Source organism: Sus scrofa, chromosome 3, assembly GCF_054392235.1.
Source record: "Sus scrofa isolate SSC_HxYL_T2T_F1_AM1 chromosome 3, Sscrofa_HxYL_maternal_Yorkshire_Landrace_v2.0, whole genome shotgun sequence".
In the NCBI taxonomy this organism is placed as follows: Eukaryota; Metazoa; Chordata; class Mammalia; order Artiodactyla; family Suidae; genus Sus; species Sus scrofa.
Window position 1 is genome coordinate 55864238 of NC_139385.1, and position 27022 is coordinate 55891259.

General features: G+C 44.6%; 1 protein-coding gene and 1 long non-coding RNA gene across 5 annotated transcripts in view; one reads left to right on the forward strand and one right to left on the reverse strand.

Annotated features, from left to right (window-relative positions):
- The window catches only part of LOC110259964 (uncharacterized), a 36210-nt gene extending 33109 nt beyond the window's left edge, over positions 1–3101 (forward strand). For 2 of the 3 annotated variants that reach the window (XR_002342486.2, XR_014841187.1), the window contains one exon: positions 1077–2845. This is a non-coding gene — a long non-coding RNA (uncharacterized LOC110259964). Of the gene's footprint in view, positions 1–1076 lie in introns of all 3 variants that reach the window. The other variant, XR_014841188.1, reaches the window with a different exon arrangement.
- On the reverse strand, positions 1236–25070 carry POLR1B (RNA polymerase I subunit B). Of its 2 annotated transcripts, none has more exons than XM_003124801.7 (15): positions 24863–25070; positions 19635–19802; positions 19025–19171; positions 16629–16761; positions 15975–16111; positions 14715–14938; positions 13334–13505; positions 11911–12082; positions 9960–10241; positions 8723–8856; positions 6397–6567; positions 5649–5805; positions 4561–4757; positions 3841–4094; positions 1236–2689 (listed from the first exon to the last, which is right to left on the reverse strand). In XM_003124801.7, exons 1-15 carry the CDS (start codon positions 25037–25039, stop codon positions 1807–1809), a joined length of 3408 nt encoding a protein of 1135 aa, XP_003124849.5. In that variant the 5' UTR covers positions 25040–25070; the 3' UTR covers positions 1236–1806. The 2 variants fall into 2 exon arrangements, with proteins under 2 accessions (XP_003124849.5, XP_084874558.1); XM_085018432.1 differs by having other exon boundaries at positions 4561–4752; positions 5644–5805.
- Positions 25071–27022: the final 1952 nt, after the last annotated feature.

A 27022-nucleotide genomic window follows, 5' to 3' on the forward strand; every position in this document is an offset into this window, starting at 1 on the left:
TGAAGAAAAGCCCGGAAATATCAGGAATGGATAGATTTTTCTGTCTAGCCCTATGTGCCTTATGATTAGTGAGAGAAACGTAAAGCCAGATTCAATAAAGAATTATCTTAGTAAAGTTTTAACATCAAAAAGCACTTTAAGTTTGCAGAAGTGAATACAAGATTGTCTGTTGCCAGAACTGTTCCAAGGAAGGAACAGCCCAAATGTCCATCAGCAGGAGACAATACAATGATATAAAATATGATATTGTACACAGGTAAGAAAATAACAGCTACTAGATTTTAGAGATTTAGTATAAAAAAATGTAAAATATCTCAGTAAATTTTTAATATTCACTATGTCATTTTGGCTGTATTACATTAAATATTAGTATTGACATTATTTCTAAGATATGGAAACAACCTAAATTAACATCAAGAGATGAAGAATATATGCTACATACACACAATGGAGTATTATATGGCCTTAAAAAGGAGATTCTGGAGTAACCATATGGCACAGTGGAAATGAATCCAACTAGGAACCATGAGGTTGTGGGTTTGATCCCTGGCCTCACTCATTGGGTTAAGGACGTGGCGTTGCTGTGAACTGTGGTATAGGTCGAAGATGCAGCTTGGATCTGGCGTTGCTCTGGCTGTGGTGCCAGCCAGCAGTTGTAGCTCCAATTCAACCCCTAGTTTGGGAACCTCTATGCTGTGGGTGCAGCCCTAAAAAAAAAGGAAATTCTGCCATATGCAACATGGATGAATGTAGGAGACATTAAGCTAGGTAAAAATAAGCTAGTTCGAGGACAGATACTGGATGAGGTATGAGGTAGCTAAATTAGTCAAACCCAGAGAACCAGGATGCAGAACGATGGTTATCAGGGACTGGAGGAAGGGGAAATGGGGAGCTGCTCTTCACTGGGTATAAAGTTCCACTTATACCCAATGAGTAAATTCTAGAGATTTGCTTACACTGTTGTATCTATCATCAGTACCGTATCATACACTTATTAAACATTTGTTAAAAGGGTAGGTGTTAAGCTCGTTTTTTGTTTTTGTTTTTTTTTTTTTCATTTTTGGCCACACCCACAGCATGTGGAAATTCCTGGGATTGAGCTGGTGCCACAGAAGTGACCCAGGCCGCTACAGTGACACATCAGATTCTGCTGCGCCACAAGAGAACTCCCAAGCTTATGGTTCTTGCCAAAAAAACCAGCCAAAGAAACACAACCCAAAGGAGCACAAGGAAACTTCTGGAGGTGGTGTTTATTACCATGATTGTGGTGGTCCTTCACAGGTGTATGCTTCTGTTCAAGCCACTAGATTATATTCATTAAATAGGTGCCTTTTTTGTGTAACAATTACACTCCAACAAAGCTGTTAAAAACAGTCCTACCTCTTGTTATTACTTTAATGTGGATATAAGAAAATATAAAGTTACACATATGACTTATACTGTATTTATATTGGGCTGCTGTGCTCCACATGGACAAATAAAGGTCTGAGAGTCACTGCTGGTAAAAGCAGGATAAAAAAACATGGGGTTGGAAAGACTTTTCCCTGAATTTCCTTTTTATCAATGTACCATTTAAAAAAAAGATACTTATGGAATCTCTGAGCAAATACACTGAAAATGATCTTCAGTAGTAATTATGACAGAGAGACTCAGAAACCAAATTCTTAGTTGCCGGGTCTTGGCTGAGAGCTCTGAAAACCTTGAAAAGCTCCCAAGTAACCCATCAATAGCCTCACTGAACTAAAGTTACAAAGTTACATTCTGTTTTAACCCAACAGTGATCCTGACCCAAAGGCCAGCATCAAGTTAAATGATATCCAGTTTCACTTTGATGTTCATAGCTGCCAGTTCAGCCACAAAATACCGAAAGACATAAGGCACGGAAACCGTGTCGATGGTGTCACTGCGATTACACAGAGAGCAGCTGTACTTTCTGTTGCGCATGGCGGACCACGACGGGGGTGGCTTCTCCAACAATGGGGAGAGCAGACTGCCACATTTCACACACACGTGGGCCACCGACCGATCCGAGCAGTTGAAGAGGCGGTCGTGAAGGAGAAAAGATGTACCGTGTGCTAAGAGAGCATCCCGCTCCATCTCTCCAAAACGGATTCCACCCTGGACATTTCTTCCCCCAATAGGCTGGTTAGTGACTCTGTCTCTGGCTCCTGTTGTTCTCACTTGGAATTTGTCCGAGACCATGTGGCGTAAGCGTTGGTAATAAACCACGCCTATGAAGATGTCTGCCTCCAGCTCCAGCCCACTGATGCCACTGTACAATCTCTCCGTGCCGTAGTAGTTGTAGCCGGCAGCCTTCAGCATCTCACCAAAGTATTCCAGGGCTGAGTTCTCCTCTGAGAAGATGAAGGGTGTAGCATCATGGCAGAGACCATGCAAAGCTGCAGACTTTCCTGCCATGCTCTCGATCAACATACCGATGGTCATGCGGGATGGAAAACCGTGAGGATTGAACAGAATGTCCGGGACCATCCCGCTCTCTGTGAATGGCATGTCCTCCACCGGCCACAACCTGCTCAAGATGCCCTTCTGCCCATGACGACTGGCAAATTTATCCCCAATAGTTGGGTTCCGAGGGACTCGCATCGTGATGCAAACACACTTGAACCTGCCACTTCCGGTGTCATTACCGCACACCTTGATGTTATCCACAATACAGTTTTCTTTACTCCTACAAAAAAAAAGGGACAAAAAGTGAAAATATTTGTTTAAACATTGGGAGATACTAAGTTTTACTGATATATTTAGTGCTTCATAAAGGATACTTGCAAAACTTACTGTTACCCCTATTCTCCAATACACTTAAGAGCTGGAATTCCTAAAAGTATTTATGCGTAAGACTACTGATTATGTTCATTACAGAACTGTGTTCAGCTGAAAGAATACTAGCAAGATAAGGCAACTGAAGACCTACTATTGAAACCAATTTTACAGTTGTAAAATAAGCTTAAAAAATTTATTTTTAACAAGAGGCACAATGAATTCAACATTTTAGCTAGGAAACATTACTAACAACGTGTATGAAACAGATGATCAAGTTTGAATCATATAGTTTTAAAATAAATCACAGATAAATAAATAAATCATCAGGTATAATAGGAAAATTTGAAAAAAAAAAGATGGTACAACAGACCACAGAATTCTTTCAAAAAATGCCCTTTCGGAATTCCCATCACGGCTCAGTGGTTAACGAATCCGACTAGGAACCATGAGGTTGCAGGTTCCATCCCTGGCCTCACTCAGTGGGTTAAGGATCCGGCATTGCTGTGAGCTGTGGTGTAGGTCGCAGACTCAGCTCAGATCCCGCGTTGCTGTGGCTCTGGCATAGGCCAGCGGCTACAGCTCGGATTCGACCCCTAGCCTGGGAACCTCCATATGCCAAGGGAGCGTTCCAAGAAATGGCAAAAAGACAAAAAAAAAAAAGCCCTTTCTGAGTTCCCATCACGGCTCAGTGGTTAATGAATTTCACTAGGAACCACGAGGTTGTGGATTCAATCCCTGGCCTCGCTCAGTGGTTAAGGATCCGGTGTTGCCATGGTGTGGTGTAGGTTGCATACGTGGCTCAGATCCCCAGTTGCTGTGACTCTGGCGTAAGCCAGAGGGTACAGCTCCAATTACACCCCTAGTCTGGGAACCTCCACATGCGGTGGGTGCAGCCCTAGAAAAGACAAAAAAATAAAATAAAAATAAAAAATGCCCTTTCAGTTAATAATTTACATTTTCTCCAAAAATTCTCCTGTTGAAAAACAACATTAATTGACCTCCAGCAATTTCACTGAGAAAAAGCTTTTTTAAAAAATGGCACTGAGTATGCTTGCTTACTTATAGTACACCACAAAGCTTTCCCCGGTGTTGAGGTTCAGGTAGCTATAATACGGATCTCCATACTGCAGCTGTGCTCCAACAAATGGCAATCCATCATCATCCAGCTTCTGCGCAACCCGTGGGTCACCAGGTCTGACACCAAACACCAGACTATCATCACCTTGTTTAATTTTTTCAGACAGATCTATGAACTCAGACTTGTAGACACTTCCATGGGCAAAGCCTCGCTCCCAAGAGGCCTTATTCAGAATCTGTCAAGGCCAAGAATCATTAATTCAAGAGACTGAAGCCAAATGAGGGTTTTAAAAATAAAACTGGTTAGAATTACAACACCTGGTTTAAGACACCTGTCATTTCATTTTAAAACTATCCTCGCTTCCTAAATCACTTGTGCTATTAAAACTCAGACAGTATCAATGATTTAAAACCTAATCACGCATGAAGATAAAAGGTAGATGTTTCCAATACTAGTACACATTCATTTGCCACCTGTTCCAACTCTGCACTCAAAGCCTGCAGCCTACATGCCTATGAATATTTAGTGATATCCCACAAAGCTCATCACTTTCCCCTCAGACCAGGAATTAAGTATTTAACAGAACACTCACACACCAAATACTAGGCACTCAGTGGCACAGAAATTACTCCTTTGGGAATCTCACAGTAAATGAAGAAGTGAAACATGAGAAGAATGGAACTGCATCTCTTAGAACTTACCATGGCATCTTCCATATCATAGCCAGTGTAAGAAATGACAGCAACAATGGCATTTGTCCCAATTGGGTAGTTATCCATGTCATAATAATCATACATGTACGGTCTCACTAGAGGGCTTTGTGGAGTCTGAAGCCGATACAGTTTATTATCTGATCGGTCTTTAAACGTGAGAAGAGGAAAGCCCATGGTTTGCTTACCTGCAAAGGGAAAAAATTAGCATTTTGTTTTTTCTCCCTTGATTATAAAGGTGACATATAAAATTGGAAACTAATTATTCATCACAGGGTAATGAATAAATCATGCCGGCTGTTTACTACAGACTAATAATACATAGCGTGAAAAAATGGAAGTAGACCCTCATGTAGCAACATAAGTTCAGTACAGAATGCCGTTGGATATGATACTATTTATGTACATACATCTTCTACATCCCAAACAATTCTAGACCTAGTTTATGGACATCTGGGTGGTGTAATAAATGCATAAAAAGGGGATGTAAAGCATATATACAAACTATGGGATAGTAACACTGCTGGGAGGAGAGGGGTGATTTTTTTTTTTTTTTTTGTCTTTTGTCTTCTTAGGGTTGCACCCATGGCATATGGAGGTTCCCAAGCTAGGGGTCTAATCAGAACTACAGCTGCCGGCCTACACCACAGCCAGAGCCACGCCGGATCTGAGCCGCATCTTCGACCTCCACCACAGCTCATGACAAGGCTGGATCCTTAACCCACTGAGTGAGGCCAGGGATCGAACCTGAAACCTCATGGTTCCTAATCAGATTCGTTTCTGCTGCGCCACTACGGGAACTCCAAGAGAGGGGGTGATTTTAATAACTGTCCTTGGTTATGTTAAGTGGAACTCGTTGTTAGGAATTACACATTGAATTATTTAAGGGTAAAGGAGTATTGTGTCTGCAGCTCATTTTCAAGTGGAAAACAGTGCAAATAAAGCATAATTATGGGAGTTCTTTGTATTATTCTTATAACTTGTGCCTCTTCTCTGAGTTCGAAGTTATTTCAAAGTTAGAAATTACAAGCCCTTTTCTTCTATACGTATGGCTATCAGCACCCTCTGGTCCACCTTACCCATCTGGCATTGGTACATGTTCCTCGGACTCTGGTTGTGGTCAGAGAACGGGATGAAGTTGGCGATCACACTCAGCAGGCTGTGAGGGAAGAGCTCCTGGTGGGTGGTAACTCCAGCCAAAACCTCATCCTCAAAGATGGCAACATTCATGAAGATCTGGGAAAAGAGGAAGGGTGAGGAAGCCAAGGCCCAAGATTCCTGTGACTGCTGACATGTATTAGCTCTCACTACCTCATTGAGATGGGGCCTCAGAGACTTGAAAGAAAACCTTCCCACCCAGCACATGAACACTGAAAGGATCCACTTAGAATACCACATGCCTGACACTTTTCATTCTAAGTCGACCCTGGTCTGGGAGTTCCGTGGTGGCTCCACAGGTTAAGGATCTGGCATTGTTACACTGTGATCTGGGTTTGATCGCTGGCCTGGGAACTTCCACATGCTGCAGGCATGGTGGCAAAAAACCAAAAAACCAAAAAAACGAAATCCAACCTGATCCATTTGTGAAGGGGGATGGGAAGGAGGGAAAATTATTTAGTAGCACAAAGTACACAGTTTTGTAACTACAGAGATATAAGCAAAGATTCTGCATCTAACGAAATATTTCAGTCTCACCACCCGAAGCAGAGGCAGAGCTGGCCACAAAGGAACAAGGCGGGGGGGGGGGGGGGCAGGATGGGAAAGGCAGGCCATGGGCCCACCAGCCCTCTCTCAGGTTTGATGAGCATGAAAACTGCTTCAATGTACCTGTTCCATAGTTCCAATTAGTTCTTCTCTGCCTAATCCCAGGTTCTGCACAGGCCGCACCAGTCTGCAAGGCGTGGTGAAAAGGTACAATCCTGGGTACAGACTTGGTTTTCCTGTCATGGGGATCAGGACCACCTCCATCCAGGGAGGAATTCTTTTTTCTCTCAACACCTGGTTTCAACAACAAGCGAGTTCAGTGAATAAGTGACGTGTTTTACAGCCATCCCTCTGCCACCTGGGAGGCTGGTACAATGCAGGAGATGAAACATGAACAACTTGTCATAAGAAGTGAACTCAGTTACGCAGTTAGCAGACTTAGTGCCCCTTCAGTCTCAACCCCACACAGGTGGCCAGTCACCCCATAACCAGAGTTGGAAGAAACCCTCCTCCTTGGGGGCTCGGTCCCACTCTCAGGCAAACTGGTAATGACAGAGACTGGGGCAAAGGTAAACAAGAATGTGTGTATCGATACACTAAATGAAATGTTGTTCTCTGATGTCTAAAATAGAGTAGATTACCGGTTGTATTTTTAAATGTATTCAATGAAAAGGCCCTTCCATCTGGGATTTAAAAACAAACAAAAATACAAATGATGAACGGAGAAATACAAACTAAAATTACAGAAATGTGAAAAATAATGAAACTTGTATTGCAATTCACAGTTAAACTCCCCATCAATAAAATCAAAGAATGGGAGTTCCAATTGTGGCTCAGTGGTAAGGAATTCCTAAGGATGCGGGTTCAATCTCTGACCTCGCTCAGTGGGTTAAAGGATCCAGCGTTGCGGTGAGCTGTGGTGTAGGTTGCAGACATAGCTCAGATCCCATGTTGCTATGGCTGTGGTGTAGGCTGGCAGCTACAGCTCTGATTCAACCTCTAGCCTGGGAACTTCCATATGCCACAGGTGCAGCCCCAGAAAAAGCAAATAAAATAAATAAAGAATGAAAATAAATAAGTTAAACTCCAAGCTCAAAAGCCAAAAATAAAAATAAAAGAACAAAATAACCCCAAAAAAGTACAAGTAAAGAAATCATATTAGGAGTTCTCTTGTGGCTTGGGGGTTAAGGATCTGGAGCTGTGACTGCAGTGGCTTGGGTTGCTGCTGTGGCAAAGGTTTGAGCCCTGGTCAGAAAATTCTGCATGCTGCAGGTGCAGCCGCAAAAAACCAACAAAAACAACACTAAAGATAAAACCTGAAATTAATGAGACAGAGTAGAGAAGAAGGTTCAAATTAATAAATCAAAATTCTCAGTTTTTAAAGGAACTATCCCCAAAGAGAGCACTAGAAGCAGATGGTTACACAGGGGAACTCTAGCAGATCTAAGACTAGATAACCTAATGCTTCCTAAGCTCTTCCAGAGCACTGAAAACTAAGAAAACGTTCTAATTCTTTTTATAAAGCAGAGACTTGTGAATGTCAATTTTTATTTTTGGCTGCCCTGCGGCATATGGATTCCTGGGCCAGGGACTGAATCCAAGCTGCAGCTGTGGCAACGCCAGATCCTTAACCCCACTGCACTGGGATCGAACCAGCACCTCTGCAGCGACCCAAGCCACTGTGGTTACATTCTTAAACCCCCATGGCACAGCGGGAACTCCCTCCTCTACCTGACTTTTATTTATTTATTTTAAAAAAAAATTTTTTTTTTTTGTCTTTTTGCTATTTCTTGGGCCGCTCCCGCGGCATATGGAGGTACCCAGGCTAGGGGTCTAATCGGAGCTGTAGCCACTGGCCTACACCAGAGCTACAGCAACGCGGGATCCGAACCACGTCTGCAACCTATACCACAGCTCACGGCAATGCCGGATCCTTAACCCACTGAGCAAGGGCAGGGACCGAACCCACAACCTCATGGTTCCTAGTCGGATTCGTTAACCACTGCACCATGACAGGAACTCCTTTTTTTTTTTTAATATATTTTCAAATCCCAGTAGGCAACAGGATGACTTGTATCTGGCATATCTTTAATATTACTTGAAATATAAAGTCTGTATTTTAGGGTCCCCTATACGCCACTAATATTTACAAAGAAAAAGAAAGTTAAAAATGTGTTAGTGAGTGGACCAGAGCCCTCAATAAAACCACCACCACAGAAAAAAGGGGGTAGTACAGGTTAAATACCTGTCACTAACCCCAACCAATGAGGTGAGTATAAGGTAAGATGCTGGCTGCCACCAGAGAGAATGTAAAAGGCACTTTTGGGATCAGCTTCTGGCCTCTAGAGCCCTTGACCCTGGAGAAGGCCCTGGGGCTTCCTTGACAACAAGAAAAAGACCAAACAGCTAAGATGGAGGGACAAAACACCTCACAAGAACTCAAGAGCACCTTAAAATGTCGGAGGGAGTCAGCGATGCTAGGAGCGAGCTCCTTGTCTGCCCAGCCAACCATGACGCCATCCAGGAGGACAGGGTAGCACTCGCTGTACCGCCGATGTGGTGCACTGTCCACGGGAGTGACCCCTGGGGAAATCGAACACACAGAACCATCACCTCAGGCTCCTTTCCCCAACATTTAAATTCCCTCCAGATGGGTTCAATGTCGGCATCACCATTTTAGACATCTAGGCATCTTATCTCTAAAGCAGAATGTTTTTGTATTCTTGAGTAAATTTCTAAATCATTTCAGCAAGGACCCCCCAAATTGCGTGTCTGCAATTGCCCCTAGAGAGCACCCTGCAGACAGGGGTGTAAGGGAGGCTTTTTACCATACACTTTTTTATTTCTGAGCCATGTAAACATACCAACTTCTCCCCAAAAATCTAATTATAATTGATCTGCATTATTCACGCAACACAAATCTGCCTACTTGCTAAAATTTATTTGCAACCCCAGCTTCATACTAGTGGCACTTTTCCGATCACCAGAGGACATTCAGTGAAAATTTTGAGTTGTCTGAGACACGAATTCCCAGCTGAGGTCAAAGGAGGTGACGTGCAGTTTGCCGGTCTCAGCTAATACTATAGACAGACATCCTTCCCATGGTCTGTCCCAGGCCCTATTTATTTATTTTTTGCATCTTTGTGCTTTTCATTGGAGACTTTGCTATTTAAAATGGCCTTCAAGCACAGTACTAAATAAAGTCCTGGCTCCCAAGCACAAGGCTGGAAAACTGTGTTAGATAAGCTCAGAGTTATGGTGCTGTTGGCTGAGGGCTCGATGTTAGTGGATCAACAATATATATTGACTAAGGCATCTTTAAACAGAAACACAAAACAAGGCTATGTACCAATCAAGTGAGGAAGGTGTTATGACAAGAGACTTGCAAGAACCTAATCCCTGTTCCCCCAGAAGCAGTACCTCAGTATCTGCTAATTCAGTGCCAATGGTGACTTTACAGAAGTATTGCAATTACCAAGAACTTTAAGAACACTCTTTCATGAGCCATAAACACCTTCTGAAGACAGCAGGTGTTTCCCCAAATGTCACAGGTTATCCCCAATGCTTCACTCATCATCCCTGCAGGAATTCTCTGCTCAACTCACGCAGAAGCACAACTTAGTAGCTTTGCACCTGCTAAAACCCCCACAAGCACACAGGCCCGCTGATGGCTGTGCCCCACCTACCCAAGCTGCAGAGCAAAGCTGGAATAGAGGCTGTATACACGAACTGGGTGACGACCTCGCACGTGGCGGTTAAGTGGTTCATCAGACCACAGGGCTCCCCATCAGGGGTATGCACGGGGCAGAGGAAGCCCCAGGACTCTGGCAGCAGCCTGCGCACCGTGGTCGTCCGCATCTTGGCAAAATCAGCCCCTCTGTGCACACAGCGGAAGTGGGAGAGGTAGCGTATGAAGTTCAGCTTGTCAGCCACGACACAGAGTCCAGAATCCTGCAGGAAGCCAAGACCTTCATAAAACAAAAATCATCGAAAATTTGTATTGGAGGTGATGAAAAGATGACAAAACCTCAGAGCACAAACCTAAAGATCACAAAGTGGGTTATTACTGAGGTTACTCAGCTCTGGTAGAAGAAGGGGTTACAAAAAATAGCAAAAACCCCCAAATTTCACCAACTTGTATTAGCCTTGACTCTTTCCTCATCTCCTCTACACATTCTCCTTTATTAAATTAATAATACAATAGCAAGTAATTAAATGGGACTCATCTCAGAAGGCTGGATGACACACAAGCATGTCAGCTCTTAATGAACCTGCATCTGGAGTTCCTGCTGTGGTGCAATGGGATCAGTGGTGTCTTGGGAGCGCTGGGACACAGGTTTGATTCCACGGCCCAGCACAGTGGGTTAAGGATCTGGCGTTGCCACAGTTGTGGCTGGGATCTGATCCTTAGCCTGGGAACTCCATATGGCATGGCCAAAAAAAGAAAAAGAAAAAAAAAAAAAAAAAAAAAAAAAGAATCTGCATTAGAAGAACTGTTTTGTTTTTTTGTCTTTTCTAGGGCTGCACCCGCAGCATATGGAGGTTCCCAGGCTAGGGGTCTAATTGGAGCTGTAGACACCGGCCTACACAACAGCAACGCCGGATCCAAGTTGAGTCTGCAACCTAAACCACAGCTCACGGCAACACCGGATCCTTAACCCACTGAGCAAGACCAGGGATTGAACCTGCAACCTCATGGTTCCTAGTCGGATTTGTTAACCACTGAGCCACGAAGGGAACTCCCATAGTTTTTTCTTTTTTTAAAAAAAAAGCAGATTTCTGGGCTCTCAACCATTTTTTAAAATTTTCCAGTCATTCTGATGTAACTGGTTTAGGGAAGGGCATGTATACCAAGCCTCCTAGACTCCCCACCTAGGTAACCTTTCCTCAGAGCTAAGCTGTCTTTAGTTTTCTAGAAGGAGGCATAGAAAACGCATGTGACCATTAAAAATAGAATAAAGCTATACAGACAACTTGTCTACAGCCTTTAGGCCAACATCCACCTATCAAAATTTGTAACCTGAAATCCGCCTTTGATGAAGTTCATTTTTTTTTTTTTTTTTTTTTTTTTTGCTTTTTAGAGCCACACTTGTGGCATATGGAATTTCCCAGGCTAGGGGTCAAATTGGAGCTGAAGCTGCCAGCTTACACTAGGGCTCACGGCAACACTGGATCCTTAACCCACTGAGAGAGGCCAGGGATTGAACTGACATCCTCATGGGCTAGGTAGGTTCATTACTGCTAAGCTGCAATAGGAACTCTCAGAAATTCATTTTTTTTTCTTTCCTTTTTTTTTTTTTTTTGGTCTTTTTGCCATTTCTTGGGCCACTCCCACGGCATATGGAGGTTCCCAGGCTAGGGGTCCAATTGGAGCTGTAGCCGCCAGCCTACGCCAGAGCCACAGCAACGCGGGATCCGAGCCGTGTCTGTGACCTACACCACAGCTCACGGCAACACCGGATCCTTAATCCCCTGAGCAAGCCCAGGGATCGAACCTGCAACCTCATGGTTCCTTGTCGGATTCGTTAACCGCTGAGCCACAACGGGAACTCCTCAGAAATTCATTCTTAAATAAATCTCTATTAAGCAAATAATTTGAAAATCATCACTAAATGAAGCCCGTCTTTTTAATTTTACCTGTTTTAGAACGTAGATTCCCAGTAGCAAGAAGGTATTCGAATGGCTTGGTGAGGTCTATTCCCAGATTTAAAATCTTCATCAAATTTTCAGTGTTTAAGGACACACTGGTTTTCTGAGCCTTCTTATCTATAGCTATCTTAATAGACACCAACCAAGCTTCCAATTTTTCCTGAAAGAAGGAAAAGAAATTTAATTTCTAGGTGCTTTAATTACCCTAGGTTTCATATTTTCTGTTACACAGTCTGCATATCCTTAACAAAGGTCCACTATTTCATACATTTGACATGTAAAACATCTAAATTATAAACCTGAAAAACAGGTTTTCAATGTACTATTACACATCAGGCATTTAGTATACAGAAGACAGAAGCTTCTTCAGATCAGAGTTTCTTGGCACTGTGGACACCAGGGTGGACAGCTCTTTGGGAAGAGGGGCACTGTGGGCTCTTGAACCCTCACCCCCAAGTTGTGACAACCAAAAATGGCTCCAAACAGTGTTGAAGGTCCCTTGACCTTGAGGTGGAGCAAATCACTACTGATTGAGATCACCCACACTAATGGAAGTTCCCAGGCTAGGGGTCAAATCAGAACTATAGCTGCTGGCCTACACCACAGCCACAGCAAGGCACAATTCAACTTACACCACAGCTCATGGCAACACAGGATCCTTAACCCACTGAGCGAGGTCAGGGATCGAACCTGTGTCCTCATGGATCCTAGTCGGGTTCATTACCACTGAGCAGGACAGGAACTCCGGTTTTTTAATTCAAATGCTCTTATCAAGCAATCAGAAGAGCTTCAATCCCAGAAACAGGCAACAACAACAAAGCCTTGAGGTAAAGCAGCAGCCCATTGCCCAAGAACAGGAACTACCAAGACCTCAAGAGTCCCCAGATTACACCCAACTTACAAGGTGGCCAACAAACCAGCTGGAAAGACTGACACTTTCTTCTCTTATAAAAGGTGAGACATAATGGAAAAGGAAGAGGAAACACAAGACAGAGAAGAGGAAATGTCTGCAAACGACCACGAAAGTGATGAGAGTACAGATACTATCGGGTTACAAATAAATGTTTGTGAATAAGTGATTTCACAAGCACAGAATCTGTGAATAACGGAGAATGACTCTACGTATGTATATAGGCCATTTACCCTTTATCATCAATGTAATGACCCAGATCTGATATTTATGCCTAGCTTATATAAAAACATTAAAGAAACTTATGAATCTGGCACAAGCTGAGATCTCTGACGAAGTCCCTCACTGCTAAACAAACAAAAAAATAGGAAAAAAAAAAAAAAAAAAGACTATATAAACACCCAAACTAGAAATTCTAAACATGTAGAAGACAATTCTGCCGGATGTGGCCACACCACCCCCAGGAGGTAGGACCACTCAGGGTGAACGACCTGCATTTACCTTTAGAAACATGAGGAAGAGCTGACCTGGGGTCAGGACTTCTTGATTCACTAAACTGTCGGGATTCTCCTCCATGCACTCGCCTTTGGCTAAAGCAAAGAGCTTCCGGGTCATGAGACAAAGCATGTAAAACTTTTCGGTGTTGGATTTCAGGTGGATACAGATGCACTCGCTGCCAAAATGGAAAGAAAAAGCTTCAAACAATTCAGCCACTAATACCATTTGATGTCCTACTAACTGAGGTCCCCAATCCGTTCTTCTCAAAGTCCTTTCTCACTTTCAAAACCCGGCTTTTCACCTTTACTGGCAACAAAAGCAAAAACAGAACAGTCACAAAGTCTAGAGTTGTGGTGGCCAACAAGGTAGGGATAAGCCACACGCGGCTATTTCGTTAATTAAAATTAAGTAGAATTAAGAATTCAGAGTTTCGGTTGTGGCTAGGTGGGTTAAGGACATGACAAGTATCCATGAGGGCTCTGGTTTGATCCCTGGTCCTGCTCAGTGGATTAAGGACCTGGCGTTGCCACAAGCTGCAGCATAGGTCACAGATGTGGCTCGAATCTGGCTGTGGCAAAGGCCAGCAGCCACAGCTCTGATTCGGTCCCTAGCCCAGGAACTTCCATAATGCCGAAGTGCAGCCCTAAAAAGCAGGAAAAAAAAAAGGAAAAGAATTCAAGTACTCAACATATGGCTTAAGGCTACTTGTGGCTACAGATGTGACAGGATAGCTCTACCTGGAAATTCAACAATCATGCAGTGGTTACAGAAGACTCAGTCCTAGCACTGGGGAAAATAAGGGAACGTGACGCCTGCAGATAATGCAGAAAGAAAAGCATTGATGGATGTGCAGAGAAAGTAATAAAGCACAGTAGTAAAAATGTTAATGACTCGTAATACATTGGAGTGTCCAATGTATTATTTTTGCAGCAATTCTGGAATTAATTCTATGAAATAAAAGTTTAAAAAAAATTTTTTTCCCAGCTGTCTCTGCATCATATGGAAGTTCCTTGGCCCAGGGATCGAATCTGAGCTGGAGCTGTGACCTATACCACAGATGCCACGCCAGATCCCTAAACCACTGAGCTGGGCCAGGGATTGAACAGGCAGGCTCCACAGCGACAATCTTGATCACTAACCCACTGAACCACAGCGGGAACTTCTACATCAAAGTTCCAAAAGTACAATAAAATAAAACGAAACCACCAGAAAAAGAAAGGTGAGGATGGGCTGCAGAAACAAAGCTCATCCCTACTTTGCTAAAGCAGAATCCTACCCCGAAGGCATAAGAACTCCCAGATGACTCACCAGCCCCAACCACATTGATACAAGGAACCGAGGACACCCTCCCCTCCCAAGAAAGTTTAGGCAAAAGCACACATACTTGAACAGAAACTCTGCAGCTTGTTCATTTGGGTACCAGTCGGGAAGATTGACTTTTACTCTGAAGCGTTCACCCAGGTAGTTAAGGACCTGTTTCTGGGTGGCACATCCCTCTTCCATCACAATCCTTAACATCTGAGAAACAGAGTTCCTCAAGAAAGAGTCATCCTCCTTCCCTTTGATGAGCTCCTGAAAAATCTGATAATCGGAAAAGCTGACAAGGGCCTAGAAAAGAAAAAAAAGGGGCTCTTTTTAAAAATCACTAATAATAACTAAACCATCTTAATTATTTAGTAATCATTCTCTAATTTTTTTTTTTTTTTTTTTTGACTTTTGGTCTTTTTAGGGCCGCACCCGTGGCACATGGAGGTTCCCAGGCTAGGGGTCTAATCAGAGCTGTAGCTGCTGGCCTACACCACAGCCAAAGCAACACCAGATCTGAGCCGTGTCTGCAACCTACACCACAGCTCACGGCAATGCTGGATCCTTAACCCGCTGAGCAAGGTCAGGGATCGAACCTGCAACCTCATGGTTCCTAGTCAGATTCGTTTCCACTGCACCACGATGGGAACTCCTAAATTTTTTTTTAATACCCAAGAAAAATTAGTATACTCCACTATTGCTCAATTTAAGTGAGCTCTTCAAAATAAGGGCAGTGCTTGTGTGATAGGGCCAAGATGGTCCAACGAACCTCGCCTCCTGGTATCTACAAGCTTGGTCTCTTCTACGCTGCACCAGGGCTGGCCTGTGGGACTGATGAAATATGGCATGAAAGTCCAGGCATGACTCTCAGACTCTCAGGTCTGCACCACTAAGGCCCTACAGCTCCCATCTCACTCATGACTCCTGGCTACCTCTCCAAGGGAGGCAGCTGCCCCAAGCGGAAAAGGCCCAGGTGGAGAGGAACTGAGACCTCCTGCCAGTGGCCTGCACTGACTTGCCAGCCATCAGAAGGGGATCTTCGAGCCCCAGTCAAGCCTTCTAAACCACAGCGCCCCCCACTGACTTCTCATGGCAACCTCTTGAGACCTCAGCCAGAAAGGCCCCAATTCTGAGCCACTTCCAAATTCTTGACCACAGAAATTGTGAGAGAGAGACGTTTAGCCATGTTTTAGCCACTGCATCTTGAGGTGACTTGTTGGGGGCAGCAGAGAACTAGCAGGGTGCAGACTCTGACGAGGACAACCTATCCAGCCTGCGTGGGACACCACTTCCAGGCACTGGCTTCCTAACGAAAAGAAACGTATCCAGGAAGTCACACCTTCAGTGCAAATCCCAAAGGAAGAAAAAACAGTTCTTTCCGGTAAATAAAGTTCAACATAACCGTGCCGTTTTCCAAGTAGTGAAGGTTCATATTGACAGCAGAGTGTTCTTCCCTCACACAGTGCATTGAAACTCCTATTGAAATAAAGAGCAAAAAGTCAGAAACTCAGTAACACCACCACTAGGTACAATATACACTGATGCCATTGGATACTGATTTTTAGCTCAACTATATAATAAACTGCAGGGCTCCAGAATGCAAAATGCTATTTTGTGAAGCCTGACTCTCACTGTCACAGAGTGTGAGCAAACAGAGGCCAGGTCGCTGTCAGCCTGAGACTGAGGGGAGTGCCATGTACCCTGAACCAGAAGACTTCTAACGTTCATACCCACCTCTGGCTGAGTCAGGCACCCTTCAGCATCAGAAACAATAACATAAATACATGTGTTCATTCAGTTTGAAAAAAAATTGAACACAACAGAAAGTAGGTTTCTCACTATGAAAGTATAACACGGAAATGCTTAACAGAAAAACAAAAAATTATATGTAAGGGAGAAAAATACCAAAGACTCTCTGGATGCATCTACTTTTTAACAAAATGGCTTCAACTTTTCTAAAAGAACATACATACCAAAAATCACTATGACTTACCATACTGAGTATAGCCAGGCCCTCTGCTTTTCCATTTTGGCCTTACCATTGCAATGGGGAAATTTCTGCGAGGCATAATCAACATTCGGATGACTTTTTCGATGCCATTGATTATAAAATAGCCTCCCATTTCCTGCCAAAGAGAGAAAATATAATTGGTTAAACAAAGATCTATAACCAACTGTAAACATAAACCCAACCAACTGCAATCATCACCCTCGTTCCTAGGCAGACGTGCAGGAGAGCTGCTCAGGCAGGAGGGGTATGGGCCCCTGGAAACTCCAGACTGGGGTCCACGGCACACTGAAGAGGCTGCAGAGATGCGGGAGCAAATTTTGGGGGAAATGGATTTCCCTCTGCCAGACTGGCCCTAACCCGCCTGTCTGTCCCTAAATAGCTGCAGTTCTCCTGACAGTTCCTCTAAGAGCCACACATGTCTGACTCTACTAGCTCTTAGCAACTCGCCTGGGTCAGATTCCAGTCTGACAAATTTCTGCTACAGAAATTTGACAGAATCTGATAATGTACTTCACCTCCCCCCATACTTCTAGCTGACATTCCCTGTGGTTCTGCTCCTTGTTCAGGTCCCTCTCTGCTTCTCAAATTTTGTTGGCCACATTATTTCTTTCCTGCATGTAGCAATATAGGAGATTTTGGGGTTTTGTTTTGTTTGAAAATCTTGGGGTGTGAAGAGAAACATATTACTGAATAATAAGATGTGAAGAATGTATCCTGCTCTATCATCTTACAGAGGCAAAAATACTTTGTATTTAAAAACTTTTCATGCATTTGTTGTATACTTTTTTTTTTTTTGTCTTTTGTTGTTGTTGTTGCTATTTCATGGGCCGCTCCCACGGCATATGGAGGTTCCCAGGCTATGGGTTGAATCAGAGCTGTAGCCACCGGCCTACGCCAGAGCCACAGAAACGCGGGATCTGAGGTGTGTCTGCAACCTACACCACAGCTCACGGCAACGCCGGATGGTTAACCCACTGAGCAAGGGCAGGGACCAAACCCGCAACCTCATGGTTCCTAGTTGGATTCGTTAACCACTGCGCCACAACGGGAACTCCTGTTGTATACTTTTTAACCATTTCCATTCCATGACACTGACATGTGGGACGCCCCTACTGGTGTACCTAGACTCTCATTAAAAAAGAATTCCAAAAAATAATAAAATAAAATAAAATGGCTGCAGTCTGCAAATTATGTTAAAAAACAAAACCAACTTCCTCCAGAGAGAAGTTTAAAGATGAAAACCATAACCACTTTGCTTCTGGACGAGTATGGTTTCCCACATCAGTTAAAAAGCTTTAGACTGTATGAAAGCTCTGGAAACCAGAAATTTGGATCCGCTAAATAGGACTTTTTTGGGGGGCCTTTTTTAGGGCCACACATGCAGTGTATGTAAGTTTCCAGGTTAGGGGTCAAATCAGTGCTGCAACTGCCAGCTTGTGCCACAGCCACAACCACAGCCACAGCAACACCAGATCCGAGCCACGTCTGTGACCTACACTGCAGTTCACAGCAATGTTGGATCCTTAACCCACTGAGAGAGGCCAGGGATCGAACCCGCATCCTCATGGATACTAGCCGGATTCGTTACCACTGAGCCACCATGGGAACTCCAGAAAATATTTTTAGTCTCATTTATGATCACATTTCTGTAATAAATAAGGAGCTACTATGAAGCAGGCCTGACATACTGGCTGCTCTATGTGGTAATATTGAATCCTCCTAACAATGACTGGGAGAGCTTCAAGTCCTGTGTTTCAGAAGGGAACACAGGCTCACGGCGATTCAACTTCCCAAAGGTGTACAACTTCTAAGTGAACAGCTGGGTGTCAAACCCAGCTCTGCTACCCAAACCCTGTTCCCACCACCTAACGGTCTCCGTGTCTCAGGCAGAGTCTGCCCATCCTGATTACGTCTCCTCAGTGCTGCAAAGCCACATAGCAGAGCTGAAGGCAGGACTGAAGGGAAAGCAGATGACATCTGCTCCAGGCCCACAGACTCTGACTGCGGGTAAAGCAGACGTTTCAGACTGGCTTTGAGGGTTGTCTTAATTTTCTGAATGACACACACTTAGAGAGGTATTTATGAAGCTAAATACCTCTCTAAGTGTGTATGATTCAGAAAATTAGGGAAAAACCTACCAATTCTTTCCCCATAATAATAATATTCTCTAACTGGAGTGTTTGCCGCTGTACACTGTCTCATCTAAGACTCCTGAAGTCTACACAGTGTGCAGACATCAATGCCCCGCCTTACCCATCAGGAAATTGAAGCAGAGAAAGAAAAGAGACCCTCTGACCCTAAGCTTACTGTCATCTCACTCCCAACTCAGGCACCTTCTACTGCCACCTGGCCCCTGAGCACCGGACCCTAGCTGGTACCTCCGCTTCCTCATGGTGCTCGATGAGGGCTCTTGGAGAAAGGCTGTACAAGTTGCAAAGCTTGGATTTCACCATGATGGGAACATAGCCAAGAAACTGTTTGATGACTCCTTTTGAGATTCCATTCACTGCCCAGCTGATATCAGCCTAAAGGAAAATAAGAGAGAAAAAATTTATATAGTAAAAAAGGAAATACCTGGATCTATAAGAACAAATGAATATTTTAAAAGATTAAGACAGAAGACCGTATTTTTTCTTCTTTTTAGGGCCACACCCATGACATATGGAAGTTCCCACGCTCGGGGCTGAATCAGAGCTGCAGCTGCTGGCCTTGGTCAGATCCGAGCCATATCTGTGGCCTACACTGCAGCTTGCAGCAACACCAGATCCTTAACCCAATGAGCAAGGCCAGGGATCAAACCTGTATCCTCATGGATACTAGTCAGGTTCTTAAACCTGCTGAGCCTTAACACGAACTTCCAGAAGACTATAAATTAAATAATTAAATTATCTGAGATGACAACACTAACAAAGTAGAATTCTGGTATAAACTTTGCCAGGCACCAGGCTTATTCCCAAAGATACAGAGGGTGCTGTCACTTGTACTCACTGTCAGCCTTCCCCGGTAGGTGCTCCTCCGGCCCCGGCACTCTGCTGGGTAAATGTTGAGCTCTTTGCAGATGCTCCCTTTTGGAACCGTGGGTGGGCTGATGGCAGCATCCACAATGGTAAGAGAAATCCGCTCATCTTTGAAAGTGAATTCAAAAGGCGGGATGGCCTGAAATACAATTCACACTGTTACCTGCTTGCATCGCCAAGGCATGAAGACTCTTTAAAATCCTGTGCACTGTGTGTTCTACAAGCACTGATGGCTATAATGCCAATGTGACACACCTCAAAAGACAGCTAAAGCTACACCTGGTCTTCTCATACAACCTCAGTACCTAAAATAATAATGCCCCAACTGGATTTTTTTGAGCGTCTTCCATGTGTCTGATTCTGCAGTAGACTCTAGGGATTCAGTTGTGTACAGAATAAAGCTGTTTTCTGAACCAAGTGCCTGCTTTCTCTGTTCTCGTTTTAAATTAAATATGTATGTGTGTGTGTTTATATTTCAGATTCTTCTCCATTATAGGTTATTATAAGATATTGTGTATTTTTCCTATGCTATACAGGCCCTTGCTGTTTACTTTTTTTGTGTGTGTCTTTTGTCTATTTAGGGCCACACCTGTGGCTTATGGAGGTTCCCAGGCTAGGGGTCAAATCAGAGCTGTAGCAGCCGGCCTACACCACAGCCATAGCAACTCAGGATCTGAGCCACGTCTGCAACCTACACCACAGCTCATGGCAACGCCAGATCCTTAACCCACTGAGCGAGGCCAGGGATCGAACCCACAACTTCATGGTTCCTAGTCGGATTCATTTCCACTGTGCCACAATGGGAACTCCCTATTTACTTATTTTATATAAACTCCTAATTGTTCTCCCCCTCATTTTTTTTTTTTTTTTTTTGGCTATGCCCACAGCATATGAAAATTCCTGGGCCAGGGACTGAACCTGCACCACAGCAGTGACCCCAGCCAAAGTGACAATGCTGTAGTGACAATGCCGTCTCCTTAACCTGCTGAGCCACCTGAGAACTCCTCCCCTCTATTCTTACCTTGTACTCTCTACAGGCATAGCAAATCAGACGGGACTTCTGCTAAGGGCAAGGATAGATACATCCTTCCGATTTAGGACAGGACACTCTAACTCCGTTCTTCAGGCTGACCTTTGCACATGTCATTCAATGGTGGCCTCATACTGAAGCCAGAGCGAGGCAAGCAGGTGGCCATGCTGGTTCTTCCCTTCCACAGCACTTGCTTCTCCACACCACTCCCTGGGGGAGCTTTGCTGTTCTCAGGAAGGGGCATCACGTATTAACTCTGAACAACCTCCTAGCTTTAGTGCTAGAATAATAAGAATGCCCAAAATGGAACTAAGAACGTAAGGAAGGTTCTTCCCCATTTCATGAATTGAACTTTTTCTAAGTTTTAAAATTTTACCTAAAGCTGGTTTTTTTTTTTTTTTCTTTTTCCTTTTTCATAGCCACACCTATGGCTTATGGAAGTTCCCAGGCCAGGAGTCGAACTGGAGCTGCAGCTGAGGCCTACACTACAGCCGCGGCAACACCAAATCTGAGTTGCACCTGCAACCTGTGATGCTGCTTGCAGCAATGCCAGATCCTTAACTCACTGATCAAGACCAGGGATTGAATTGCATCCTTACAGACACTGTCAGGTTCTCAACCCGCTGAGCCACAATGGGAACACCACTGGTATTATTTTAGAATTTAATATTTTTATTCTAAAATAAACTTTAACAAGAATTCCCATCGCGGCACAGTGGAAACGAATCCAACTAGGAACCATGAGGTTGCAGGTTCAATCCCTGGCCTCTCTCAGTGGTTTTTATTTATTTTTTGGTCTTTCTAGGGCTGCACCTGAGGCATATGGAGGTTCCCAGGGTAGGGGTCAAATTGGAGCCGTAGCCACTGGCCTATGACACAGCCACAGCAACACCAGATCTGAGCCGCATCTGTGACCTACACCACAGTTCATGGCAAGACAGGATCCTTAACCCACTGAGCAAGGCCAGGGATCAAACCTGCATCCTCGTGGATACCAGTCAGACTCGTTTCCACTGAGCCACGACGGGAACTCCAAGATGATCATATGGTTTTTATTCTTCAACTGTTAATGTGTTGTTATCACACTGATTTGTGAATATTGAAAAATCCTTGAATCCCTGGGATAAATCCCACTTGATCATGGTGTATAATTCTTTTAGCATATTGCTGGATTCGGTTTGCTAGTATTTTTTAGAGGACCTCTGCATCTAAGTTCATCAGTGATGCTGGCCTTTAATTTCCCTTTAAGGCACTTCCCAGCCTTCTCATTCTTAGGGCCACTGGACAGCACTTCAGCCCTACACATCATGGCCACTTAAAAGAGCAAAATCACCAACAAAAAGCATAAAAATGTGAAAAACCAATAAATTTTGAAAAGGACACTGAATCTGCTTTAAAAAATGAGTGGGAAAGAGTTCCCATTGTAGCTCAGTGGGTTAAGAACCTGACTAGTATCCATAAGGATGCAGGTTTGATCCCTGGCCTCACTCAGAGGGTTAAGGATCCACCATTGCTGCAAGCTGTGGCAGAGCTTGCAGATGTGGCTCAGATCTGGCATTGCCGTGGCTGTGGTGTAGGCTGGCAGCTGCAGCTCAAATTCAACTCTTAGGTTGGGAATGTCCATATGCCACAGGTGCAGCCCTAAAAAGCAAAAAAAAAAAAAAAAAAAAAAGATCGAGGAGTTCCCACTGTGGTGTGGTGCATTAATGATCCTGCGTATCTCTGTGGAGAGCCAATCTCTCTTACTATCTCATTAAGCTTCAGTGAGGAGGTAATTCACAAGCATGGCATTCCCAAATGATGAGGATCAGCCGTATTCTGAAAAGATAACTATGATAGACATAACTTGGGACTCAGAGATGGAGGGATCTACTCCAAAGAAACTGGGCAAAACAAACTATGATGAAGGCTGTTTTCCCCTGGGCTTTATAAATGTCAGTCACAAAATGTGTTTTATGGAACAATATTTTCAAAAAGTATTATGGTACTAGCTAAATTGCAGTGTCACTATCTGGGCCAGATTTTCTTCATGTACTTCAAACAAACCAACATATTATAAGAGATCAAATATAGAAGGAGATATGAGAATCTAGCTGTCTTCTAATAAGTCAAACATTAAAAAGATACACCAGGAGTTCCCGTCGTGGCTCAGCAGTTAAAGAACCTGACTAGCATCCATGAAGACTTGGCTTCAATTCCTGGCCTTGCTTGGTGGGTTAAGGAACCGGCGTTGCCCTGAGCTGTGGTGTAGGTCGAAGATGTGGCTCAGATCCTGAGTTGCTGTGGTTGTGGTGCAGGCCGGCTGCTACAGCTCTGATTCGACCCCTAGCCTGGGAACCTCCATATACCACAGGTGCAGCCCTAAAAAAGATTAAAAAAAAAAAAAAAAAAAAAAGATACACCAAAATACCATTCAACTACTAATTTTATTTTTTGCTCTAGAGGATTTTTTAAAATAAGAAATTAATAGAAAATTGGTCTATTTTCAATGAATTAGTATTTCCAAAATTTCTCCATTTGAGTTTCTAATAGAAAGAACATTTGGGGGGGAGTGCACCCAGCGCATGTGGAAGTTCCCAGTCAGGGACTGAACCTGCACCACAGCAGTGACAACACCAGGTCCTTAACCCACTGCTCCACGAGGGAACTCTCAGTTTCTAATAGAGGACACAAAAGTTCTTTGTGAATCCATCAAGAATTTGAAAAGCTGGAGTTCCCGTCGTGGCGCAGTGGTTAACGAATCCGACTAGGAACCATGAGGTTTCAGGTTCGGTCCCTGCCCTTGCTCAGTGGGTTAATGATCCGGCGTTGCCGTGAGCTGTGGTGTAGGTTGCAGACACACCTCAGATCCCGCATTGCTGTGGCTCTGGCGTAGGCCGGTGGCTACAGCTCCGATTCAACCCCTAGCCTGGGAACCTCCATATACCGCAGGAGCGGCCCAAGAAATAGCAACAACAACAACAACAACAAAAAGACAAAAAAAAAAAAAAAGAATTTGAAAAGCAGAAATGGGTCCTGGAAGCAAAAAGTTTGAGAATTGCTGGTCTACATAACATCCCTAAAAAATCTGATGTACGTGTGCTCTATTATTTGAGAATGAGCCTTTGTTAATCATATCAATCCTGGGCTCTTTTTCACTGTTTTGATAAATCCAGTACCAATTAACGTTTAAGTAGATGTATAATTTTTCTCATACACATGATACAGCACGAGTCCAGGCATGACAGAAGTTATTTCCCATCAGACAAAATTATTCTGTCTTTTGCAAAAAGGTGAGGGAATCTTCAAAGAAGCCTCAGTGGCTCTTATTTGCAGAAGAGAGTTCAAGCATCAGAGACTTCATCTTCAGGCACAGCTCTTCATCTTCATTCTACCTGTCCCATAACTCAAGTCCTACCCAATGTAAGCACAGGATCGAGTTCCTGAGCTCTGCCCCTTCACTTCCCCTCTTCTTCAATCCTGGGAATCCTGCCCTTTTTCAAACACCTGGATTAGCTGCATCTCCCATGTGCTCCAAGGTACCCTACACAGCCACTTGGCAGCGCAGTTCTCTAGAGAAGTGGCACCAACTGCCTTCGCGGCTCCACCACCTCCACCCAAAACATAATTCCCAGCGCTTAAAACCAAAAACCGTCTCTTAACACAGGCTTGCTTCTTCCTCGCCATCTAAGCCCAGCATCTGGGGCCACGTGGATGCTTATCAATTTCACCTGAACTCTGTTACCATCACCCTCTAGACCACTTTAATGTGGAGCAAATGTTACCAATCACTTAACTGTGGACCAAATATTTCCTACTGAATCTCGCTCTAATACTTCACTCCCGTCTTCCTCAAGATACCTCCGCGCTGAGCCTAGCACACGGTCAAGGAGTACAACTATTTGAGATTCTACCGTGACACCCACGCCGTCACCTCTCTGGGTCCTCTGCCCTAGGCCCGTGCCGCACTCCCCCCACCTCCTGGATCATTTCCCTCACCCTCCCAAGCCCCGAGCCTCAGTCCTCCTGCCCGCTCCTCCAGCACTCCACACGCCGCCCCGCCCCCACTTCCGCCTTTGCCTCCCTCCTCCAGCCCCGCCGGGCCCCTCTCCTCCGCCCGCCTGTCGCAGAGAGGCTGGCTGCGCCGGCAACTCAGAGCGAAGGGAAGCCTAGGAGGACGGCGCGCTCACCTGCACCGCGTGGCTGAGCCCCTCGCGCACGGCGTAGTTGAAGGACTCGACGTGCGCCCGCGTCAGCTCCTGCAATGCTGGCTTTTGCTGTTCCCGCGGGATCCCGTAAGAAGGGTCGGTCAAATGCTTCAGGCTGGGCCCGCTGGGCAAGTTCCGCCACCGGCTGCTGGGATCCATGCCTGCACACCGGGCGTCTCTTCTACCACTCGGCACGCGCCGGAAAGAGTGGCTGGGACCGGGTACCCACGGCCTGCAGGGAAATGTAGTTTCTTTTGTTCCGCCTACCCTGGGCGCTCCGATTTTATAGAGCCGACTTGAAACCAGTACTGTGGAACGAATGGGCCGGTTTAAAACTGTGTACAGCGGGAGCGCAGAGGGATCTCCCGGTCTCTTACCTGCGCTGTGCGCTGCTTGGAAGGTGGAAACCCGCTCCAGCGCCAATTCGACGTGAGACATCTTCCGCTCGCCTTTGCCCTGTTAGGACCCGCGGAAAGCTGTCTTCATAGATTTCCTGATCTTCGTCTTGACCGCTTTGCGATCCAATGCTGAGGCAGATTGTGGGGTGACACCCAACCTGAGTCCTGGCTTCAAGGGAAAAGCAGATGTTGCGCACCAAACTGCTCTCTCTACCCAATTCTGAAGTCGCGAAAGCCCATTGCTGGGATGGTCAAGAAGTGGCCTGCCCTCACTACCCGCTTCCCACGTTCTAGACTGGAGACCGAGGGGCCTTCTAGCCTTAAGATCCTTTGAGTCTACTATGAGTCCTATGAAGCACTGTCTTCCCAGAATACAGATTTTATCAGGGAATGCCTGCAGCTGTCTTTCACCTTCATCTTTTGTGAATGTGTGTGTTCAACAGCTGTATTCTCTATTGCCGTACAATAAACTACACACATTTGACATACAATACAGTACACACATTTAAAGTGTACACGTTGATAATTTTTGACCTATGTACACATCCTCGAAGCCACCACCACAATTAAGGCAACGAATTAACTCACCACTCCCAAAAGCATCCTCCTGCCCTAATTTCATCTTTACCTAGGTCAGTGGGTAATTTTCATTCCCCTATCACTTTTTAAAAGTTACTCTCTCAGAGTTCCCATTGTGGCTCAGTGGGTTAAGAACCTGACTGGTATCTGTGCGGATGCAGGTTCAATCCCTCACTCAATGGGTTAAGAATCCAGTGTTGCCACAAGCTGTGGTGTAGGTCGCAGATGCAGTTGGAATCTGGTGTTGCTGTGGCTGTGGTGTAGGCTGGCAGCTGTAGCTTGGATTTGACTTCTAGCCCGGGAACTTTTGTATGCTGCAGGGGCAGCCCTAAAAAGAAACAGGGGGAAAAAATGTGTTTTAAAAAAGAGATCTCGCCAAAAAGGGGGGGGGGGTGGTCCCTGGTGGCATAGTGGTTTAAGAATCAGACTTTGTCACTAATGTGGCTAGGGTTCCATTCTTGGCCTGGGAACTTCTGCATGCTGTAGGCGAGGCCGAACAAAAACAGTTACTCGTCTGTTTCTTTTGCTTTTCTTAGGGCCTCACTTGCCGCATATGGAGGTTCATAGGCTATGGGTCAAATCCGAGCTATAGCTGCTGGCCTGCGCCACAGCCACACAGGATCCAAGTCCAGTCTTTGAACTACACCACAGCTCACACAAAAGCCCAGATCCTTAACCCCACTGAGCAAGGCTAGGGATGGAACCCACAACCTCATGGTTCCTAGTGGGGTTCATTTCTGCTGCACCACAACTGGGAACTCAAAGGTTCATTCATGTTTCAGCATCTATCAGTACTTTGGCCTTTTCAGGGTTGAAATATACATTTTGTTTATCTACCGGTTAATGGACATTTGGATTATTTCCACCTTGGCTATTATGAGTAATACTGCTAGAAATATCCATGCACAAGTTTTTTAATGGACATATGTTTTCAATTCTCTTAGGTATTCCAGCTAGGAATGGAATTTCTGGGTCATTTGGTAACTCCATGTTTAACTTTTTGAGGTACTGCCAAATTTTTCCAAAGGCAGCTGTCCAATTTTACATTCCCACTAGCAATGTATGAGGATTGCAGTTTCTCCGTATCTGCATCAGTGTTTGTTACTGTGTCTTTTAAAAAAATTATATCCACTCCAGTACATGTGCAGTATCTGGTAGTGATTTT

What these genes read in the sequence shown, in the direction of transcription:
- POLR1B (XM_003124801.7), bottom strand. Translation starts at nt 25,039, where the DNA reads ATGGATCCCAGCAGCCGGTGGCGGAACTTGCCCAGCGGGCCCAGCCTG. An exon ending in TCTTCCTCATGTTTCTAAAG is followed by an intron (nt 12,083 to 13,333) that starts GTAAATGCAGGT and finishes TCCTTCTTTCAG; the next exon opens with GAAAAATTGGAAGCTTGGTT. An exon ending in CATGTACCAATGCCAGATGG is followed by an intron (nt 4,758 to 5,648) that starts GTAAGGTGGACC and finishes TTCCCTTTGCAG; the next exon opens with GTAAGCAAACCATGGGCTTT.